We start from the raw sequence: 20724 nt of genomic DNA, 5'->3' as shown, positions 1-20724 counted from the left end.
CTCCTGGCCAGCGATTTTCAGCTGTGCTCAGCACTGCTCAGGCCACACCTTGAGTCCTGTGTCCAGTTCTGGGCTCCTCAGGTTAGGAAAGATGTTGAGATGCTGGAAGGTGTCCAGAGAAGGGCAACAAAGCTGGGGAGGGGTCTGGAGCACAGCCCTGGGAGGAGAGGCTGAGGGAGCTGGGGTTGCTTAGCCTGCAGAAGAGGAGGCTCAGGGGAGACCTTCTTGCTCTCTCCAACTCCCTGAAGGGAGGTTGGAGCCAGGTGGGGGTTGGTCTCTTCTCCCAGGCAGCCAGCACCAGAACAAGAGGACACAGTCTCGAGCTGTGCCAGGGGAGGTTCAGGCTGGAGAGGGTCCAGAGAAGAGCCACAAAGATGCTCAGAGCCCTGGAGCACCACTGCTGTGAGGACAGGCTGGGAGAGTGCAGCTAGGAGAAGGCTCTGGGAGGACCTCAAAGCTGCATCTCAGTATCTGGAGGGGACCTGCAGGCAGGCTGGGGAGGGGCTGCTCAGAAGGGCCTGTGGGGATAGGATGAGTGACAATGGTTTGAAACTGGAGCAGGGCAGATTTGGGTTGGACACCAGGAGGAAGTTCTGCACAGTGAGGGTGAGGAGACACTGGGACAGGTTGCCCAGGGAGGTGGTGGAGGCTCCATCCCTGGAGACATGCAAGGTCAGCTGTGATGGGACCCAGGGCAACCTGAGTGAGTTGGGGATGTCCCTGCTCACCCCAGGGGATGTTGGACAGGATGACTTTGGAGCATCCCCTTCCAAGCTGCTGCCTTGATCCCATGAACTTGTGCCCATTTGAGAGAGAGGCTGATCCACAAGGCCTGCTCTGATGTGTGGCCTCTTCCCACCACCCTCTTCAGCACAACCCCCAGGGACTGAGGGGTGCTGGGCAGGAGCTTGGAGGCGGGGGGGAGGTAGGTGTGGAAGGGAAGGAGGGGAGAAGGACAAGGCCAGAGAACTTCAACACAACAGGAAAGCAGCAGTTTAATAAATAATCCATCAGAGGGAGAGATTAGCCAGTTCTGAACACAACCTGAACTGAAATAAATACATCTCATCAATCATCAGCTTAAAACCAAGAGGGGGAGAGAGAAAGAGAGAGAAAGAGAGAGAGCTACAGGAATGCAGACGACAGTAAACCAGCGATGGGAGGTTGGGCTGCTCCGCAGTGACCTTGGGGCTCGCCCCCAGCCCACTCCAAGGGGACCAAAGGGTGGCCAGCAGCCACTCCAAGTGCAGAGGAGGGACTGAAAAAAGAACCCAAAAGCAGTGAAGGAAAAAGTGAATCCTGTTGCAAAAGAAGAGAAAGGGCTGGGGTGGGACTGGGGGGCAGCTTAAACTCGCTTGAACTGCTGCTGGTGGCAGTGGCACTGCAGGAGGAGGTGGAGGGGGGGAGGAAGAGGCAAATTCAGCCTTGGTGGGTGGGAGAGTGGGGTGTTTTTTTTTGCCCTGTGTGTTACAGGCACTGCTGTCACAGCAAGCTGAATGCAGAGAAATGGTGGTGGGAGAGCCAGGCTCAGGCACTGCCCAGCAGAGATCAAAGGGAGTTTAAGGTCGGTAAGAAAAGGCTCTTAAAAAAACGCTGAGTTTTCATAGAAAGGAACCAAACCCAACAAAAATTGGCAACAAACCCCTTCCCCCCCCCAGAAAAAAAAAACCCAGCTGAGTGCTCTGTCCACATCTCCCAGCCTCCACCTGGGACGCTGCAGAATCACCAAGCCCTTCAGAATGAGACATTCTTCATTCAGGTCTGGCGATTCCAGCTCCCCTCACCCCCGCCCCGGGCCCTCCTCTGTCGCTTAAAGGCAGAACGGTGGATGGGTCACATCCCTGCGTCGATGGGGAGGGGGTTACCTGGGGCTGAGGCCCCTCTGAACCAGAGGAGGGGAACTCCAGGGCTGTGGGAGGAGATCCCTGCCTGCCCCAGCACCAGGACAAAGGGCCAGCAGTGTGAGGAGGCCCTGAGCCCACCGGGAGGGACCGATGGCCAAGTCACCTTCGCGCTGCCGGTGGCACCGCAGCCAGACCTCCACTGCTGCTCCACCCAGCCCCAAGCTCAGGGGTGGACAAAGCCACCAAAGGCTCCTGCCTGGTGCACCACTGTCCAGCCAGGGATGCTGGCAGCACTGGGGAACTTGGGTGTGGTGCTGTGAGAGCTCCCCAGGGAGAGGGAAGCTCCCCCAGGGCGCTGCTGCCCAAAGGGTCAGGAGAAGCCGAGCCGCCGCGGGCAGCAGAGGGTGAGAAGGGCCAGGACTAGGAATGGATTCGAGAAACTACTCCATAAAAGGAAAGGACTTTTGAAAAATAGATCTCTCTATACTTTATACCATAGAAATTCTGCTCATCTGTTGTAACATTCCACTAAAGTCTACCCCTGAAGCTCCAAGTGGCCTCTGTGCCAAGGAGGTTAAGGACTCCACCGTTCACCCTCACTTCATTCACGTCCGAGGGACAAACCCTGCTTGGGTTTCATCGTGTCAGTAACTGAACCCCAGATGTGCTCTGGGAAGCTCTGGTCTGAAAATCAATCAATCAATCAAACAAACAAACAAGGGCATTTTGTGAGCAGCACAGAGCTGGGATTGCTGCCTGCAGCTCCAAGGGACTGCACTGCCTGCAGGCAAGGAGCTGGCCCTGCAGGCAACAAGGACAGAGCATCCCAGCTGGGGAATCTGGAGCATCACCTTGGTGAGCTTGGGAAAGAGGAGTCAGGGCAGGACACTGAGACTCTGCAGCAAACCCTCTGTGTCCAGGGAAGCTGCTCTCAACAAGCAGCTCTTACAGGAGCTGGCTATCAAGACTGGATGGATGCCAAACAAACTGGGAGGTTTCCTTTTCCCACTTCAAGGTCCACCTCCAACAACAAACTGGTTCAGAAAGCTGCTGCAGGTGGGATATGAGCAGCCCAGCCCTGACAGGCAGCACCTCCAGCTGTCAGTGTCTGACAGGTGGGTAAGAGACCTGCAGGGAACTGCAGCTCTGGACCTGTCCAAAGCCAACATCCTTCAGCCCTGGTGCTGCAAGCACAGGCAATGCCAGGCCCTGGGTACCCCAGAAGCTCAGGTCCCTCACTGCTGAGCAGGACAAGCTGGGCAGGGTGGACAATGCTCTGCCCTGCCCATGCCAGCTGTGGGTCAGGGCCTGAGCTCCCCAGGTTGGTGTTTCCCACTAACCCCAGCAGAGAGTGCTGCACAGGCCCCACAGCAGCTGCAAAGGCCCAGGGTGGCAAAGGGCTCTCTCCCTCCCAGCCCTTCTCCCCTGCCCCAACCCCCCAGAGAAGGGATCCCAGCTGCTGCACTCACCCCACTCCCACACAGGGCTAGGAGGTGCCCCAGCCCATGGCAGGGGGCTGGAGTTAGATGACCTTTGAGGTCCCTTCCAACCCAAACCACTCTGGCATTCTAAGGCTCTTTTTGCCCACTGTCTCCTCAGCTCCTTTCAACAATTCAATTCCCCTTTTGCTCCTTACTTCCCCAGGGGCTGCTCAAAGCCCTGATTCCTGCTCTGACCCAAATGGGAACAATTGTTTCCTGCCCTCTGCCAGACCTCTATGGATCTATAAACAGCCAAGCATTCCCTCTGTGTTTGCCTTGGCTCCTTTCACAGCTCTCAGCTCCAAGTACCTGCTGCTCTCCCTAAACAGAGCTGAACCCTGCAGCAGAGGCTGCAGCTCTGTTTTCCCTCAACAAAACAAAAAGGCTTCACAGCAGGCTCAGGGACACCACAAGGAACCCAAACCCTTGAATCCAAGTTGATTGCAATCACCATCAGCATCAGGAACTCTTGGACTGAGGGGGGGGAGGAAAAAAACCAACCCCTAAACAGTCATTATCTGGTTTTAATAGCAGATGGCAAGAGAGTGGTGGTGGGGAAGGGGGGGGAGGAAAATCAACATGCTTCATAAAAGTGCTCAGGAGCTGCTGCTTTGACCTTTCTCTCAGGAAACCACACTTCAAAAGTGCCTCTCTCCCTCTGAGAGCTGCATCTCCTCAACCACCTTCATGGTCCCAGAAGGAAAACAAGAAGAAGAAGAAAGGATTCCTGAAACTCTTTCTACCTACCACACCTCTGGAGGCAGCAGCAGAGGAACCTTCCCTCAGTGTACCAAGCAACCCTCACCCCCCCAAAACAGGGCTGGAGGTGGTGCTGAACCAGCCAAGCACTTGTGATTGGCAGTTCCTCCCTCCTCTCAGCTGCAGCTTCACTTCAGCAGAACATGAAGTGAGGAGATAGATCTTGGGGGTGGGTTTAGTTTTTGGTCTAAGTTTACTTGGGCCAGCACTGGCCAGGCCCTCAGCCCCTCGAGCAGTGAGGATCTGCTCACAGGTGGCCCACACAATCTGCTCCTCCACACAGTGGGGTTTTGCCTTGCCTTGGCGTGTCCTCCCAGCTCAGCATGCTGCTGAGCCTCTCCCTGGGCCCAGCTCACTGAGCTGTGATGGGGCCAGCAGCAAGGACAGAAGGGGATGGGGCATGCAGCAGCCTTGTTCCACTCTGCTGCCAGCTCAGGCAGCTCACACCAGAGCTCAGGCAGCTCACACCAGAGCTCAGGCAGCTCTCACCAGAGCTCAGGCAGCTCTCACTGCTGAGGCAAACGTTTGGCAGGGCCACACCAGGAAGTTCAGTGTCAGGGACCAGGGCAGGTTTGCTCTCACCAGCTATCCCTTCCCATGCAGCAGACCAGCACCTCCCCTTTCCACCAGCAGCAGGTGGCACAAGCCCCTCTCTGCACCAGCTGGGTGTGTTTGGCTTGAAGGGAACCCCTGTCCCTCCTCACTGGCTCTTAGTGGGTACAGTCTGTCACCTCAGGCCTCTCCCCCAGCCCTCTCATCCCAAACTCCCACTTGCTGAGTCCACCCTTGCTCTGGAGCTGAGACAGGAGCCAGGTCTTTCTCTCCCACCCTCACACACTGCTGTCCTCCAGCAGGGGCTCCTTGCCCTCGGAGCCTGCAGCCTGGGGGCCGTGGCTGTGGGTCTGGGCTCCGTTGCTGTGCTTCTTGTGGCCTCCTGCTCTCAGGGTCAGGTTGTGCTCAGGAATGAACAAGGCCACCAGGAGCGACAGCAGGACAGAGCAGGCCCCAAAGAGGAATGGAGGCCCTGGGATAATGCTGCTCTGTAGGGCGAGAAAAGAGAGGCACAATTAGCACTCGAGGGCAGGCCAGGAGCAGCCCAGCACCCAGGGGCCAAAGCTGAGCTCTTACCTCATCTGTGGGGTTGGCCATGTTGGGTTTGGAGGCCTTACCCAAGGTTTCCACCTCTGCCATCTCGTTCAGCTCCACGTGGAAGAGATAGAAGACAAAGCCATAGAGCGCTGGGCCCAGGCCGTTGCACAGCCCCCGGATGCCAGTGATCATCCCCTGCACCACACCTGGGCACACACCCAGCAGGGAAGACAGGGCCTCAGCTGCCTGCAGAGCTTGGGCTCTGCACAGTCAGCCAGCTTGGGAGAGGCCTCCAAGGTCCTCGAGTCCAACCAATCACCCAACCCCTAACTGATCAACCAGACCACTCAGCCCAGGGTGCTCAAAGGTCTCAAGGCAGGCTCAGGCACTCAGCTACACTGACAGGCTGAGCTGGCTGCTCTGGCCAGCGAGATGAGCATGGGAACAGCAAGCAGCAACATTCAGCTGGGCTGGAGCCTAAGGCAGCCAAGTCTGAGGACTCAGGGGCAAACTATGAAGCAAGGAAAGAATGAAGCAGCAGACTCCCCTCTGCCTCAGACTCCCCACACCTGGGATCACAGTGCAGGGATTCTCTCCCAGGCTCCCCTCTGCCTCAGACTCCCCACACCTGGGATCACAGTGCAGGGATTCTCTCCCAGACTCCCCTCTGCCTCAGACTCCCCACACCTGGGTTCAGTGCAGGGATTCTCTCCCAGACCTCTGCCTCAGACACCCCACACCTGGGTTCACAGGGTAGGGATTCTCTCCCAGGTCAGCAGCTGTGGTGAAAGGCAAGAGAGTGCCAACTCTACTGGGCATAAAGCAACTCCCCAGAGCTGGCACTGGCTCTCCTGCCCACCCCTCCATCACCCACACCAAGGATCTGAACACTGCAGCAGCAAATCCCTGAGCACTCACCCTGTTGGTCAGGATCTGCATTCCTGGACACCATGGCACTGATGGCTGGGAAGGTGATGCTGGACATGGCAGCCACAGCTCCTGCTGCCCACATCATCCTGGGGGTGGGGGGGAGAGAAAGAAGCAGCAGTTTGGAGGCTGAGTGCCAAGAGCTGGCACAGACCAGCACTGGGGCACAGGGTCCTGCTGTGGGGCCACTGTGGAGGAGTAAACCTGACCATGGCAGGAGACAGATGGGGGCAAACTCTTACCAAGGCTGTGAGCCAAAGCCATACCAGGCAAGCTGCAGGATCTGGAAGCCCAGGCCCAGCAGGATGGTGTTTTTATTCCCTATGGAGCGCATCAGAATCCCCAGCACCACCGTCTGGAAAGGCAAAGGGAAGCCCTCAGAGGGAGGGCACAGAGAAGATGACAGCACTGGAAGGTGAGGACCTGAGCCTCAAGGACCTTGTGCTGCTCTGGGACTGGCCACAGAACACAGACAGACATCTCAGCACCCCCTAACTGCTGCTGGAAACCAGCACATCCCCACCCACAGCAAGCAGAGCAGCCTGGGGAGGGTCACAGAGCCACAGGAGGCCACCCCACAGCTCCCCACAGCCTGGAACTCGACAGCTGTGCTCTCAAGGGAAGACAGTGGGGCTGCAGGTAGCTGCCCAGAGGCCCAAGGACATCTGTGTGGCCACAGGGGGTCTGACACTTCCATCATCAGGCATTCTGGGATGCTCTCACAGACCCAGAGCTCTAAGGACAAGAGAGAAGCTGCTGCTCACCTGTGCCAGGATAGAGAGAATGCCAACCACACCAATAAAGGCTGCCACAGTCTCTGAGGAGAAACCAATCACCTGGGGAAACAGCAAGAAGGGACTCTGCAGGCAGGAGGTTTGGACCCCACACATCAAAAGCCACCCCAACAGTGTCAGCAATGCTTACTGCCATCCCCCTCTCAGATACCCAAGCATCCAGCAACCCTCCCACCACCACCTCCCTTGCTGCCACAGAAACAAAATGGAATCTTCTCCTCCCCTGGCTGAAGAACCAACTTGGAATCACTGAGCTCACCTCAAAGCCCCTGGGGGGGGGGGGGGGGGGGGACAGGCAGCCCACCAGCAAGAGGCCAAGCAAGGGGCCTGGCAGTGCTCACACAGCAGGTGCCAGGCTCCCAGGTGGTTTAGGCAAGCTGGAACAAGTCCCTGTTCCTTCCAGCTTCAGCTGCAGGGCATCAGAGCATCAGATGAGGGGACTGGAACATCCCTCTGGGGGGTTTAAACTGAGAGAATTGGGACTTGCAGTCTGGGAGGAGGAAGACTGAAGGGGAAGCTCATCAGTGCTGAGCAACACTTCAGGGGTGGGTGCCAGGACCAGGCCTTGTTCAGTGGTGCCCAGGGCCAGGGGGCACAAACCTGACCACAAGAAGTTCCATCTGAAGATGAGGAGGAACTTCTTTAGTTTAAGGGTGAGGGAGCCCTGGAGCAGGCTGCCCTGGGAGGTGATGGAGCCTCCATTGCTGGAGTCATTCAAAGCTGTGTTCCTGTGTGACCTCCTCTAGGTGACCCTGCCTGGGCAAGGGGGGAGGTTGGACTCTTCTCTCCAGAGGCTCCTCCCAGCCTTTGCCATTTGGAATGTACTAAGCTATTGGCCAAGATTTGCTTCCTGGGGACACACAGGGGCATGCTCTCCTGGGGACAATAAGAGAGTGTTTAATTGGAGGGCTACAAGGATGATCTGGGGGCTGCAGCACTGCCTAGGGAGGAGAGGCTGAGGGACCTGGGGCTGTTCAGGCTGGAGAGGAGAAGACTGAGAGGGGATTTAAATGTTTATCAATACCTGAGGGCTGGGGGTCAGGAGGGAGGGGACAGGGACAGGCTCTGCTCACTTGCTCCCTGGGATAGGACAAGGAGCAATAGGTGGAAGCTGCAGCACAGGAGGTTCCACCTCAACACCAGGAGGAACTTCTGCACTGTAAGGGTCACAGAGCCCTGGAGCAGGCTGCCCAGAGAGGTTGTGGAGTCTCCTCCTCTGGAGACTTTCAAGGCTCTGTCTGGATGTGTTCCTCTGTGACCTGAGCTAGATTGCATGGTCCTGCTCTGGCAGGGGGCTTGGACTTGATCTCTTTGGGTCCCTTCCAACCCCTGGCACCCTGTGAGCTGTGATCCTGTGACAGGCTGGGCCTTCCTGCCTTCAGAGCAGGAAGGATCATGAGACTCAGGAGACTGACCTGTCTCAGGTAGAGGAAAAAGCTGGAGTACTGGCCAGCTTCAGGAAGGTAGGAGAGAAAGACAGTGATGCAGATCAGCAGCACCGTGGAATCCTGACCCACTTTCCTCAGGGACTGCAGGGATGAGGGTGAGGAAGGACAAAAAGGATGGGGGGGGAGAAAAAGAATAGAATAGAAGGAGTTAGGATCATTAAACATTCTCCAGGCACACAGACAGCAAATCCAAGGGCTCAGCTCACCACCTCCTGTCTAAGAACGAAACCAATGAAACCAAAGGTGCAAAGGCTGCCACCACAGCCCAGACCCAGCTCAGGACAGCATCACCTTGCACCCCAGGAGGAGAAAGCTTCACCTCTCAGTCCCTCACATTTCCCAGAACCACAGAATTGTTTGGGTTGGGAAAGATCTCTTAAGAGCATCCAGCCCAACCAGCAACCCAGCACCACCATGGCCACTAAACCATGGCCCCAAGTGTCACAGGTCTCTTGAACACCTCCAGGGATGGGGACTCCACCACCTCCCTGGGCAGCCTGTGCCAAAGCTGGGTCCAGAAATGCTCTTTTGGTGCCCTCAGGCAGGCAAAGTAACCTCCCTGACACTCCAAGGTGAGGTGAAGCTGTGCAAAGTTGTCAGCAAAGGTTCCAAGAAGGCAGAAGCACAAAGGGACTTCTGCCAGGATGCTGCTGCTAAGCCATGGAACTCATACCCAAACAACTGCACCACTGCCACCAAGAGATGCTCAGGCTTCAAGACACCTGGAGATGCTTTGAGCTGGTTTGGGGTTGCAGGAAATCACTTAGAATCTGCTGGAGAGCTCTAAAAAAGGTGGATCTGTTGGAGGGGGTCCAGAGAAGGCCACAATGATCATCAGAGGGCTGCAGCACCTCTGCTACCAGGACAGGCTGGGAGAGCTGGGTCTGTTCAGCCTGGAGAAGGGAAGGCTCTGGGGAGACCTTAGAGCTGCACTGCAATAGCTGAAGGGGGACCTACAGACAGTGCACATCCAGTAGGGTTAGCCCAAGCCTCCCATTCCTCACCTCCTGGGGAATGATTTTCCCTTTGGAGAGAAGAGGCAGCCCAGAGAGGTTGTGGAGCCTCCTTCCCTGCAGTCGTTCAAAGCCCACCTGGATGCTTTCCTGGGTGACCTGCTCTGGGTGACCCAGCTCTGGCAGGGGAGGAGTTGGACTCAAGGATCTTTCAGAGGTCCTTTCCAGCCCCTAGCACTCTGTGCTTCTGTGAGGCCAGCAGAGCTGAAGCCAGTGCAAACGTTCAGCAGCGTGTGGGAAACCAGCGGCGAGACGACTTACAGCAAAGGGATCTGCTTGCTCCCAGGAGATTGGGGCTCCCCAAGAGACAGGGCGCATCTCCTCCGGCAGGGACTCTGGCACAGCCAGCAGGATGAAGCCAATGTCCAGCAAAGCCACCCCTGAAGCCAGCACAACCACCAAGGTGTCCCCATAGGCCTCGGAAAGGTAAGCTCCAATCGCCGGGCTGGTGACCAGGCTAGCAGCGAAGGTGGCCGACACCTGGAAGCACAAAACAGGAACACAGCTCCTTCCAGAGCCTGTTTTCTCCTCAGGAGGAACCCAAGAGCTCTTGTTCTGTCACCTTGGATGGAGAGAACCCAGGTGAGCAGGGCCTCAGGTGGACAGAAGGGTAATGGTCTTCTCCTGGTACGCTCCAGGCCGAGGCCTAGCGAGGCAGTTACAGCTTCACACATGATCCTTCCAGCAACTCCCAGAGAGGGCCTGCTGACAGCACCCCAGCACCAGCACACCAGCACCAGCACACCAGCACCTTCCCTGGGGCACAGAGGCTCACAGCACACCAGCACCAGCACCTTCCCTGGGGCACAGAAGCTCACAGCACACCAGCACCTTCCCCTGCACCTTCCCTGGGGCACACAGGCTCACAGCTCACCAGCACCTTTCCTGGAGCACAGAGGCTCACAGCTCACCAGCACCTTCCCCTGCACCTTCCCTGGGGCACACAGGCTCACAGCTCACCAGCACCTTCTCCTGCACCTTCCCTGGGGCATAGAGGCTCACAGCACACCAGGACACCAGCACCAGCACCCTCCCTGGGGCACAGAGGCTCACAGCACACCAGCACCAGCACACCAGCACCTTCCCTGGGGCACAGAGGCTCACAGCACACCAGCACCTTCCCCTGCACCTTCCCTGGGGCACACAGGCTCACAGCACACCAGCACCTTCCCTGGGGCACACAGGCTCACAGGCCAGGCTGCTTCCAAGGCTGCTTCAGGGACTATGGAGCATCACAGCTGGTAGTGAGATGGCAGAGAAATCAGCCCTCTCCCTCGGGGCTACACCCCACCCAGACCAGGGGAGCTGTCCCATCAGTGAAGTGCAAGTCACCTCTTTGCTGCTCCTGCCCCCTCAGGCTTGTCAGTGAATCTCCCACCCTAACTTCATGCCTCTCCCCCCTGCCAAGCCCCAGATGCTCCTTTCCAGGCAGAAGGCAGCTCCTCAGCTCCTTACCAAGCCATAGGCAGTGCTGCGTTCATGCTCCTGGGTGATATCAGCAACGTAAGCAAAGATCACAGAAAAGGTGACAGCAAAGACTCCAGACATGGAAATGACAGCAAAGTACCACCTGAAAGAGGCATTGCAGAAGGGTGAGAGAGCAACCAAGTGGCAGCCCACAGCTGCTGAACTGGAACCTCTTTCCCTTGTCCTTCCTTCAGTTCATCCAACCCCACCGCAGCAGACAGCGCTTGGGGAGCACCGAGCTGCAGTCCTGGGGCCCATGGAGCTCTGTCCCTTCTCTCCCCCACCCAGAAAGGAAAACACCAACATGGCCTAAGAGTGACACCACATCTGTCAGGAGAGGAGTGAGGCTCTTCCCAACCCTGAGCCCTCCAGCACAAGCTGGGTGTCAGTTTGTCCCTGGACTGAGCGCTGGACAGACGACTCCTTCCCGTCTTCGAACACAACACCCTCAAAGCCCACACTGCCCAGCCTCTGGGCTGCAAGAAGTGCACACTCACCAAGGACTGATCTTCATAAGGGGAATTGGTGCACAGGTGAAGAAGACAGTGAGGAGGAGGAAGGATTTCCTGCCCCAGACATCAGAGAGAGCACCAATCAGCGGGGCACTTAGAAAAGAAAGCAGACCCTGGGAAAAGAGACAGCAGAGAGAAATCCCTGAGGTAGATGCTGATTGTTGACAGCAAGAGCTCTTGACAACATCACCCACAGGCAAATCCAGGAGGAGACAATCCCTTCCTGTTGCCTACAAACAGGCAACACTGCCAAAACAGAGCAGTTTGTTCAACAGCCTTCCAGGGAGAGAACAAAACCACAACCCCCGCCCGGGCCCGGCCGGCGCTGCCGAGCCCTCCGGTCACCTCCTGCTCCCTCAGCTGCTCAGCCTGCAGCCCTGCTCCTCCCCATGCAGCTAGAGCTGCCCTGCCAGCACCTCAGATGATGCTGGCACGGCTCCATCACACCAACATCTGCTGCAGTCTGAGGGAAAGCATTCTCTTTGGGACAGGCCTGATGAGGAGCCAAGGCTGCTCCGCACAAACAAAACCATCCAGAGCCTCTCGGCGCCGCTCGGCCCCCAGGCTGGATGGGAAGAGCTCTCCTGCAGCAGACACAGGAGAGCCCTACTCACCCCCTGGGGCCACTTCCCAGACCCTCTTCCCAGGGCTGAAGGATTTGTTTTGCCACATTCCCAAGAGAGAACCCAGGGCTGCTGCCTGTACACCGCAGCTGCCTCCAGCTGCCACTGCTCCGGTCCAAGCTCACTGTCCCCAGCACGCTCCCACCTCTGCCTGGGGCCAGCCCGCTCCCACCAGCTCCCTTTCTACCTTCCATTCCCAGTTCAGGTGTCATTGATTCCCACTCTGCAGATAAGAGAGCTGATCTCATGCCCACTAGAGCATTTTCAGCTGAGAAACCACCACAGCTGTCACAGCCCCAAGCCCAGGCTGAGGAGCTGCATGTTGCCAGCGCTGCCCAGGAGAATCAGCCACAGGAGCTACCCCAAGCCTGGGCTCTGCCTTCACTGGGCAGCAGGTTGGCCACCAGCAGCCCCTGAAGGCTGAGCTGTCCCAACAGTGGGTGAGAGCAGCAAATCTCAGCTTGGATGCTAGGAAAAAACAATTCATCCCAGAAAGGGTTCAGAGAATGCTTTGGGTTGGAAGGGATCTTAAAGAGCCTCTTAAAGACACCTCCCACCCAACCCAGGCTGCTCAAGGCCTCAGCCAGCCTGGCCTTCAACACCTCCAGGGAGGGAACATCCACAGCCTCCCTGGGCAGCCTGCTCCAGTGTCTCCCCACCCTCACTGGCAAGGATTTCTTCCTCATCTCCAGTCTCAGCCTGCCCTCCTCAAGCTCCAGTCCATTCCCTCTCATCCTAGCACTCCCAGCCCTTGTAAAAAGCCCATTCCCAGCTTTCTTGTAGGCCACTCCAAGCTGCTCTAAGGTCTCCCCTTTTCTTCTCCAGGCTGAACAGACCCAACCCTCCCAGCCTGTCCTGGTAGCAGAGGTGCTCCAGCTCTCTGATGATCACTGTGGCCTGTGGGAGCCACAGCTCTCTCACCCCATCCCCACAGGGGAAGTTCTCCAGCCCTCTGATCATCTTTGTGGCCTCCTCTGGACCCACTCCAGCAGTTCAATGTCCTTCTTGTGCTGGGGGGACCAGAACTGGACACAGTGCTGCAGGTGGGGGTCTCACAAGAGGCACTGGAACAGGCTGCCCAGGGAGGTGGTGGAGTCACCATCCCTGGAGGGGTTTCAAAGCTGCAGGGATGTGGTGCTGAGGGACATGGGGCAGTGGCAGCTTAGGAGCAGTGCTGGGGTTGTGAGCTCCAGGCCAGTGGTTGGACTGGATTTAACACAGCTAAGTTCTACACATTGGCCACAACAACCCCAGGCAGGGCTACAGGCTGGGGGGAGAGTGGCTGAGAGCAGCCAGGCAGAAAGGGACCTGGAGGTAGGCTGAACATGAGCCAGCAGTGTGCCCAGGGGGCCAAGAAAGCCAAGGGCATCCTGGTCTGGATCAGGAACAGTGTGGCCAGCAGGAGCAGGGAAGTCATTCTGCCCTGTGCTCAGCACTGCTCAGGCCACACCTTGAGTCCTGTGTCCAGTTCTGGGCTCCTCAGGTTAGGAAAGAGGTTGAGCTGCTGGAAGGTGTCCAGAGAAGGGCAACAAAGCTGGGGAGGGGTCTGGAGCACAGCCCTGTGAGGAGAGGCTGAGGGAGCTGGGGTTGCTTAGCCTGGAGAAGAGGAGGCTCAGGGGAGACCTTCTTGCTCTCTCCAACTCCCTGAAGGGAGGCTGTAGCCAGGTGGGGGTTGGGCTCTTCTCCCAGGCACCCAGCATCAGAACAAGAGGACACAGTCTCAAGCTGTGCCAGGGGAGGTTTGGGCTGGATGTGAGGAAGAAATTCTTCCCTGAAAGAGAGATTGGCCTTTGGGATGTGCTGCCCAGGGAGGTGGTGGAGTCCCCATCACTGGAGGTGTTTAGGAAGAGCCTGGGTGAGGCCCTTGGTGCCATGGTTGAGTTGATCAGATGGTGCTGGGTGAGAGGTTGGACTGGATGATCTCTGAGGTCTTTTCCAACCTGGTTTATTCTATTCCATCCCATCCCAAAGGTGTTTTCCAACCTCCCAGCTCCCTGACACCATGACCTGACCCAGGTGCTGAGGGCTGGAGGGCACACTCCTTACCTTGACTCCATGAATCAGGCCATTCATCAAGAAGGTGTGCTGAGGGAAAGTCTGATGCAACACCTGGGGAAGGGAAACAAAACCAAAGCCAGAGCTAGCAACCTCCTGCAGAACTTCCATTTGCTGCCTGGGGGAGCCCCAAACAGCTTCCTGGGGACCCTCCTAACACAAGTGTGACTTGGTCTGGTGGAACTGTCTCAGGAAACTGTCTCTGTGCTTTCACACCCCAGAGAACCACTGTGGCAGCTCAGCATAAACCCTCTTTCAGCCCTAAATCAGTGGAGGGTGAAGGGTGCAGCCTTTGGATGAAGGCTCAAAGCTTTGCTCAACTTTCTTGATGAAGGCTCAAGGCTTTGCTCAACTTTCTTGCACTAAGCTCCCAAGTGGACTTTTCTTCAATACCTAAGGGGGGGAGGAAGGGAAATGCAATAAATGACAGCAGACAAGCAGCAAATTGGAGTGATTTGAGCTCAAACCTTCCTCTTCTGCTGTCTTGACCTTCTCCAAAAGCTTTCAAGCCTCTACCTCAGGCTTTGCTCCAACCCAAGCTACGATCATTCAGAAAGCAGTTGCCCAGCTCCAGCTTTTTCCACCTACAAACCACTGCCTCTTTGTTTCTGCTTCCCAGGCCCCACAGGCCCAGGTTTAAGATCTTGTCAGCTTTCCCCCCCAGGGAGGTTCACTCACCGTCAGCATGGGTGTGGTCAGCAGCCCCCAGGCAAAGAACTCCAGGAAGATCACCACCACGGCGTGGTACACGCTGGGCTCTCCGATCCCCTGGCGCTGCAAAACAGAGCCCTGTGAGGGCCAGCCACACCTGGCCTGCCCTGCCAGAGGTGGCAGGCATGTGCTTGGATGCTGGAACACCCACCCTGGCCTCTGCCATTGCTTGGGGCTGGCCTGGGGCCGGGGAGCTCAGGCCGCAGCATCCCTCCGGCCAGGCTCTACCAACGGAGCCTCTCCTACAGCACTGATTGCTTCCATTGCTCCCCAGGGACTCACACCTCTGGGGCCCTACTGCCCCTGCACCTCTGGGGCCCTTCTGCCCCTGCACCTCTGGGGCCCTACTGCCCCTGCACCTCTGGGGCCCTTCTGCCTCCCCACCTCTGGGGCCCTTCTGCCTCCCCACCTCTGGGGCCCTTCTGCCTCTGCACCTCTGGGGCCCTACTGCCTCCGCACCTCTGGGGCCCTTCTGCCTCTGCACCTCTGGGGCCCTTCTGCCTCCCCACCTCTGGGGCCCCTATGCCTCTGTATCTCTAGGGCCCTTCTGCTTCCCCACCCCTGGCACCCAGTCTGCCTCCCCCACCTCTGGCACCCAGCCTCCCTCCTCCACCTCTGGCACCCAGTCTGCCTCCCCCACCCCTGGCACCCAGCCTCCCTCCTCCACCTCTGGCACCCAGTCTGCCTCCCCCACCCCTGGCACCCAGCCTCCCTCCCCCACCTCTGGCACCCAGTCTGCCTCCCCCACTTCTGGCACCCAGCCTCCCTCCCCCACCTCTGGCACCCTTCTGCTTTCCCTAAACAGGAGCCAATTCATCATCCTTCCAACCCCCAGCTCTGTGGAAAGGAAACCCCCCCAGCCTCTGGGTATTTTGACACCAGAAGGCTCTGGGAGTTGGGGAAGGCAATCTGAATTCTCAGTACAAGTGGAAAGGAGGCTGGGGAGAGATAGGGGTCAGCCCCTTCTGCCTAGGGTGATGTGACAGAAAGAGAGGAACTGGCCTGAAGCTGTGCCAGGGGAGGGTTAGGTTGAAGGTGAGGAACAATTTCTTTGCTGCCAGAGTGGTCAGGGCCTGGCACAGGCTGCCCAGGGAGGTGGTGGAGTCCCCACACAAGAAATGTGTGGACATGGCACTCAGGGGCATGGCTTGATGGTGATGGTGGTCTTAGGGTGATGGTTGGACTTGATGATCTCAGAGGACTTCCCCAGTTGAAAACACTGCATGCCCAACTCCCTCTCCCCAGCACAGTGTGGAAAGCACAACCCTTGGCTCAGCTGCCAACTCCCCCCTCACCCCTCAAGCCCTTCCTGCCACCCAGATCACTCAGGCTGCTTTCAGGACAGCCTTTGTTCTGTCCCTCCTGCAAGTGGCAGACCTCAGCTGCCCAGGTCCCCTCCTGCCAGGCAGGAGCTGCCCAGGTCCCCTCCTGCCAGGCAGGACACACCTGCAAAGTCACGAGCCCCACGTGGGAAACAAATCACAAGGAAGGGGAGGAAGCCACAGAGGATTCAGCTGAGTTACAGCAGGGATCAGCACAGTAACTGCACTGTGCTCTTCCATGGGAACCAGGCTCTTATCTCAGCAAACCACAGGCTCTGAACTCACCAAGAAGTGCAGCTGAGCCCTGATGCATTATTAACAAAACCACCTGAACCCCTCAGCAGCCTCAGCAGCTCCGGCAGCTTCCAGCGGCTCGCGGCGCAGCCACGAGTTCAGAAAGCTTCCAGCAGCTGCACAAACCTCACATCCAAAAGGATGCTGGGTTTGGTAAGGGGAAGCTTTACATCCACAGGCATCTTGGGGGAAGAGACTTTTGGATTCATTTCCTCACAGCTGACTCACATTTCCCCTCTCTGCTCCCGAGGTCCAGACCATTCCATGGGCCAGACCACGCTCCCTGCCTCCAGCTTTGCTGCTGGCAGCTTCTCAGGGGCAGGAACTCAGCAATCTTGGGATGTGAAGTGTGACCAGCCACATCCTCCCAGGTTCTGACAGAACAACAGAGCATTCTGGATCACCAGTCCAGCAGTCAAGGACTTTGCTTTGCTGAGACACTGTTTGGGTTCAAAGGCTCCACCAAAACTCTCCTGCAGAGAGGCCACAGCTGCTTAAAAAAACCCCAAGTCAACAGCATCAGCAGGGGATGCACCCTGCCTGAGGGCACTTGGGTCATTAGAAGCCAGTTTTATCACATACAAATGATGCTTTGCAGCAGAGGGAGAAGCCCCAAGGCAGTATGAAGGACATGATTAAGAGCAGGGCCATCATTCTCCACCTTGCTCCCCGGAGCAGCCCTCTTCCCCCTGTCACACCTCTCCCAACAGTTAAACATCTCCATCACACCTGCAACAAAGCCAAGGGCCAGCCTCTCTTTGGGAAGCAGGTCCAGATCCAACCTGCCACAGCTTACTGTCACAGAATCACAGAGGGGTAGGGGTTGGCAGGGACCTCCACAGATGGTTGAGTCCAACCCCCCCTGCCAAAGCAGGCTCACCTAGGACACGTCACCCAGGAACACATCCTGATGGGTCTTGAAAGTCTCCAGAGAGGGAGACTCCACAAGCTCTCTAGGCAGCCTGATCCAGGGCTCCAGCACCCCTGGGGAGAAGAGCCTGCAGCCAACCTCAAAGCCCACTCAGGACTGCCACAGAGGAGTGAGGCTGTCACCTACCCTGAGAAGCCTCCACAGCCCTGTCCTTCCCCCACAAGCCAACTCCTCTCAATGGAGTCGACATCTGACACAGATTCGAAGGTTGTCTGTCCTTCCTAAAGCAACTATTAAATGTTTGTGCTGGGATCTCACGAGCAGTGGAAGAGGGGAGCAGGCCAAGCAGCCTGGTGGGAGGGCAATGGCCTGACACCCCCAACGGTAGCAGGGCCATGCTCCTTATGGAACTACAGATCGGTTTGGGCTAAAAGGACCCTAAAGATCACCTAGTTCCAGCTCTCCCCAGGGGCAGGGTGCAGACTGCTCCCATTCCCGTGCAATTGGGCCTCTTCCACGCTTTGATGAGCCCCAGAGCAGCGGAGCCCCGGGCACGGCCCGGACGGCCACAGCCCTGGAGACCCCACTCTAAGGTCCCTGCGCTGCACCCCCAGCCCCAGCCCCGGTCTCCTACCCACCCGGAGGGCCTCAGCCCGGCAGCGCAGAGCCCGGCCCGAACTCCCATTACCCTCCGGGTTCTCCGGCCCCCACGCTCCCGCCTGCCACCCACTAGCCCCCGGCCCCGCGCTCACGCCGGCCCCGTCCCGGATGACGATCTTCTTGGCCAGCAGGACGCTGCGGTTGAGCCGCTTCTTCTTCTTCTTCTCGCCGGTCATTGCGCCGCCGGGCCGCTGCCGCTCGCCGGACTCCGCGGCTGCCCCATCCTCCCTGCGGCGGGCCGAGCCGCGCCGCGCCGAGCCCGGGCCCGGACCCGCACCGGGCGGGAGAGCGCCGGGCCCGGGGCTGCCGGGCGCGGGGGCGGCGCCGCGGGGCGAGGGCGGCGGCCCGGTGGTGGCGGCGGCGGCGGCAGAGGGCGGGCCGCCCGCAGGGCCCACCCCGTGGCCCGCCTCCGTCACTCGGACGACGGCACTGACAGACACTTCCGGCGGCCCACTCCTCGGCGGCGCATGCCGCTCTCTCGCATCCCATTGGCTGCTCCGCTTCTTCCGTGTTTGCTAGTCCCGTCGTTGATTGGTTGGTATTGGGGAGGAGTGGGCGGTACCGAGCGGCCTCTTCCGCTGGGCTGGGAGGGCGGTGTCGTGACGTCACGACACCTGCCGAGGGCGGCGCAAGGCACGATGGGATGTGGTGGGAGGGGCTGCGCCGGGGGTCGGACGGGGTCCCGGGGGGCGGGTACCGGAGCTTCCCATCGGGCTCCTGCTTCTCCTCCGCCTCTTCTAACCTATCAGTAGGCAATAACGGCAGCGAACATCCCTGGGGCTGATTAGTCTGGGGAGGAGGAGGCTGAGGGGAGACCTCATTGCTCTCTGCAACTCCCTGAAAGGAGGCTGCAGTGAGCTGGGGTTTGGTCTCTTCTCCCTAGGATCAGGTGATAGAAACAGAGGAACCGGCCTGAAATTGTGCCAGGGGAGGGTTAGGTTGGAGATGAGGAAAATTTTCTTTGCTGCAAGAGTGGTCGGGGATTGGCACAGGCTGCCCGCGGAGGAAACACGTGGACGTGGCACTTGGGGACACGATTTAGTGGCCGTGGTGGTCTTAGGTTGCCAGTTAGACTCAATGATCTCGGAGTTCTTTTCCAACCAAAACAAGTCTATGCTTCCCTGCCCAGAGTTTCCTTCTGTCTCCTTCCCATGATGTCCACCACAGAAACGAAGAAGAATTGGGCTGCTGTTGAGGTCCTGCTCCCCCTGCGCTCTCCCACCCGCTGCCAGCATCGCTTCCTGCTTCCCGTAGGGCTCATCCTTGCCGTTGCCATCGGTGCTCTGGTGGATGGGGGGGCTGCTCTGCCACTGGCTCTCCCGGCCCCTGTGCCCACAGGCACCTCCTGGCTGGAGCAGGAGCTGGGCAGGGCCGTGGAGGTTGGTGACTGCAGCCCCAGCAGCTGGTGGCGCAGGAGGCTGTCGAAGGGTTGTCCCAGCACTTCCCCAGCCCTGCTCAGTGCCAGACCAGTGGTTCTGGCCTCTGAGCGCCAGCAGCTTGGCCAGCTGGGCACTGTCACTACAGCTGAATGCCTTCCTGAGGTGCTCCCAGCCCTGTCCCCAAGCCTGGCACCGAGGGGGGCATGGTGAGGGGCGAGGGGCTGGGCACAGCCTGTAGTGGAGTTGCTGATGTCAGGCTCGGCGCCGCTGGCGAGTAGCTCGGTGCTCGGCTGCACACTCTTGTTCTGCTAATTAATCCTTCACGGATTGGAGAGCACTTGATGTCAATTCCCCTAATGCTGTGCCAGAGGTGTAAGGAGATTAATTAGGCACAGTTTAGAGAAGCGATGCAAATTGGGTGCCGCTGGGAAGTGTCAGGGCTGGAGCCAGCTCTGCTCACCCCTCCTCTCTCCAGTTTTTCCCCGCCCCGCAGCGTCGCCTGGTCTGTGTGGCTGTGGCCGCCGAGCACATGCGGTGGTGCCCAGGAGAACCTGGAGGGTTCTCGCGTTGGGGCAGGATGCTGCAGGGTGATCAGATGCTGCGGGGCTACCCCTGCCCACAGAGCACCCAAGGCTGTGGTTCAGGGAGGCTTTCCTTTAAGTAAGGATGGAAAGCAGCCAGGGGAAAGCCCTTGCAAAGCTTCTCCCCAGAGCCTGAGACCAGCTGCAAATGAGATGAAAATAATCTCCTGGCCACCGGGGACTCAGAGAGGAGAGGAGATCGGTTCCATCTCCTCAGGGCTTCAGCAGACATGCTGCTGCTGCGGGCATGGGGCCAGTGGGGGCTGCTGCTCTGTGGCCAGATTTGACCCTAGCCTCAGACCACAGGGTGCCCGGTCCCATCACTATGCCACGGGGTGCCTGTGGGGTAAAACATCTGTGATCTCCATGGGGACCCGGTGCCTTCCCTCAAGGTGACCCTCCAGGCTCTGGGAACGTGTACCCAGAATCACCCACGCCAGCCAGGGACCCCAGTCCCTACAGGGACCCACTGGGGCTGCCTTGAGAGCCTGGAGGAACCCAAATCGCTCCAGTGCTCTGCAGCAGTTTGAAAACAAACCCGAGGAGGGTGGAGAGAGAGAGAGAAGAGAGCAGAGAGGCAGTTCCTAATATGGCAACAGCAAATGTAATTCTATTACCTTGATTTATTGATCGCACTTAGAGCAATTACTGACTTTCACCCCATCACCTGCCAGCCAGCAGGAGACAGCAGGAGGAGGCAAGACAAAGGCAGCCTCGCGTTGCCCGGGGCACGGCTGGCCTCCAGGGAGGCTCCGGTTTTGTTTGTGCCGGTTGGGGGAGAGCAGCAGCTTTGCCTTCACAGGCTGGGCAGTGGCAGGGGCGGGGGAGGCTTTCACCCAGTCCAGGAGGCTCCAGGGGATGCTGGAGCTGAGGGAGTCTGCTCTGCAGAGCTTA

General features: G+C 58.4%; 1 protein-coding gene across 2 annotated transcripts; it reads right to left on the bottom strand.

Annotated features, from left to right (window-relative positions):
- Positions 1–970: 970 nt before the first annotated feature.
- On the bottom strand, positions 971–18242 carry LOC137450064 (hippocampus abundant transcript 1 protein-like). 2 transcript variants are annotated; one of them, XM_068156195.1, is made up of 12 exons: positions 17963–18242; positions 14691–14786; positions 14004–14066; positions 11320–11447; positions 10811–10925; positions 9617–9835; positions 8310–8423; positions 6865–6936; positions 6343–6455; positions 6092–6189; positions 5213–5379; positions 971–5124 (listed from the first exon to the last, which is right to left on the bottom strand). In XM_068156195.1, exons 1-12 carry the CDS (start codon positions 18044–18046, stop codon positions 4915–4917), a joined length of 1479 nt encoding a protein of 492 aa, XP_068012296.1. In that variant the 5' UTR covers positions 18047–18242; the 3' UTR covers positions 971–4914. The 2 variants fall into 2 exon arrangements, with proteins under 2 accessions (XP_068012296.1, XP_068012297.1); XM_068156196.1 differs by lacking the exon at positions 8310–8423.
- Positions 18243–20724: the final 2482 nt, after the last annotated feature.

The sequence above is a fragment of the Melanerpes formicivorus genome, unplaced genomic scaffold, assembly GCF_026170545.1.
Source record: "Melanerpes formicivorus ecotype bairdi unplaced genomic scaffold, bMelFor1.0.p_v2 SCAF_34, whole genome shotgun sequence".
NCBI lineage: Eukaryota > Metazoa > Chordata > Aves > Piciformes > Picidae > Melanerpes > Melanerpes formicivorus.
The sequence above is the reverse complement of the archived record's forward strand: the minus strand, read 5'-3'. Positions and strand labels throughout refer to the sequence as shown.

What these genes read in the sequence shown, in the direction of transcription:
- LOC137450064 (XM_068156195.1), bottom strand. Translation starts at nt 18,046, where the DNA reads ATGACCGGCGAGAAGAAGAAGAAGAAGCGGCTCAACCGCAGCGTCCTG. An exon ending in TGACCACACCCATGCTGACG is followed by an intron (nt 14,067 to 14,690) that starts GTGAGTGAACCT and finishes TCCCTTCCCCAG; the next exon opens with GTGTTGCATCAGACTTTCCC. An exon ending in TGCAGATCCTGACCAACAGG is followed by an intron (nt 5,380 to 6,091) that starts GTGAGTGCTCAG and finishes GTGTGTGCCCAG; the next exon opens with GTGTGGTGCAGGGGATGATC.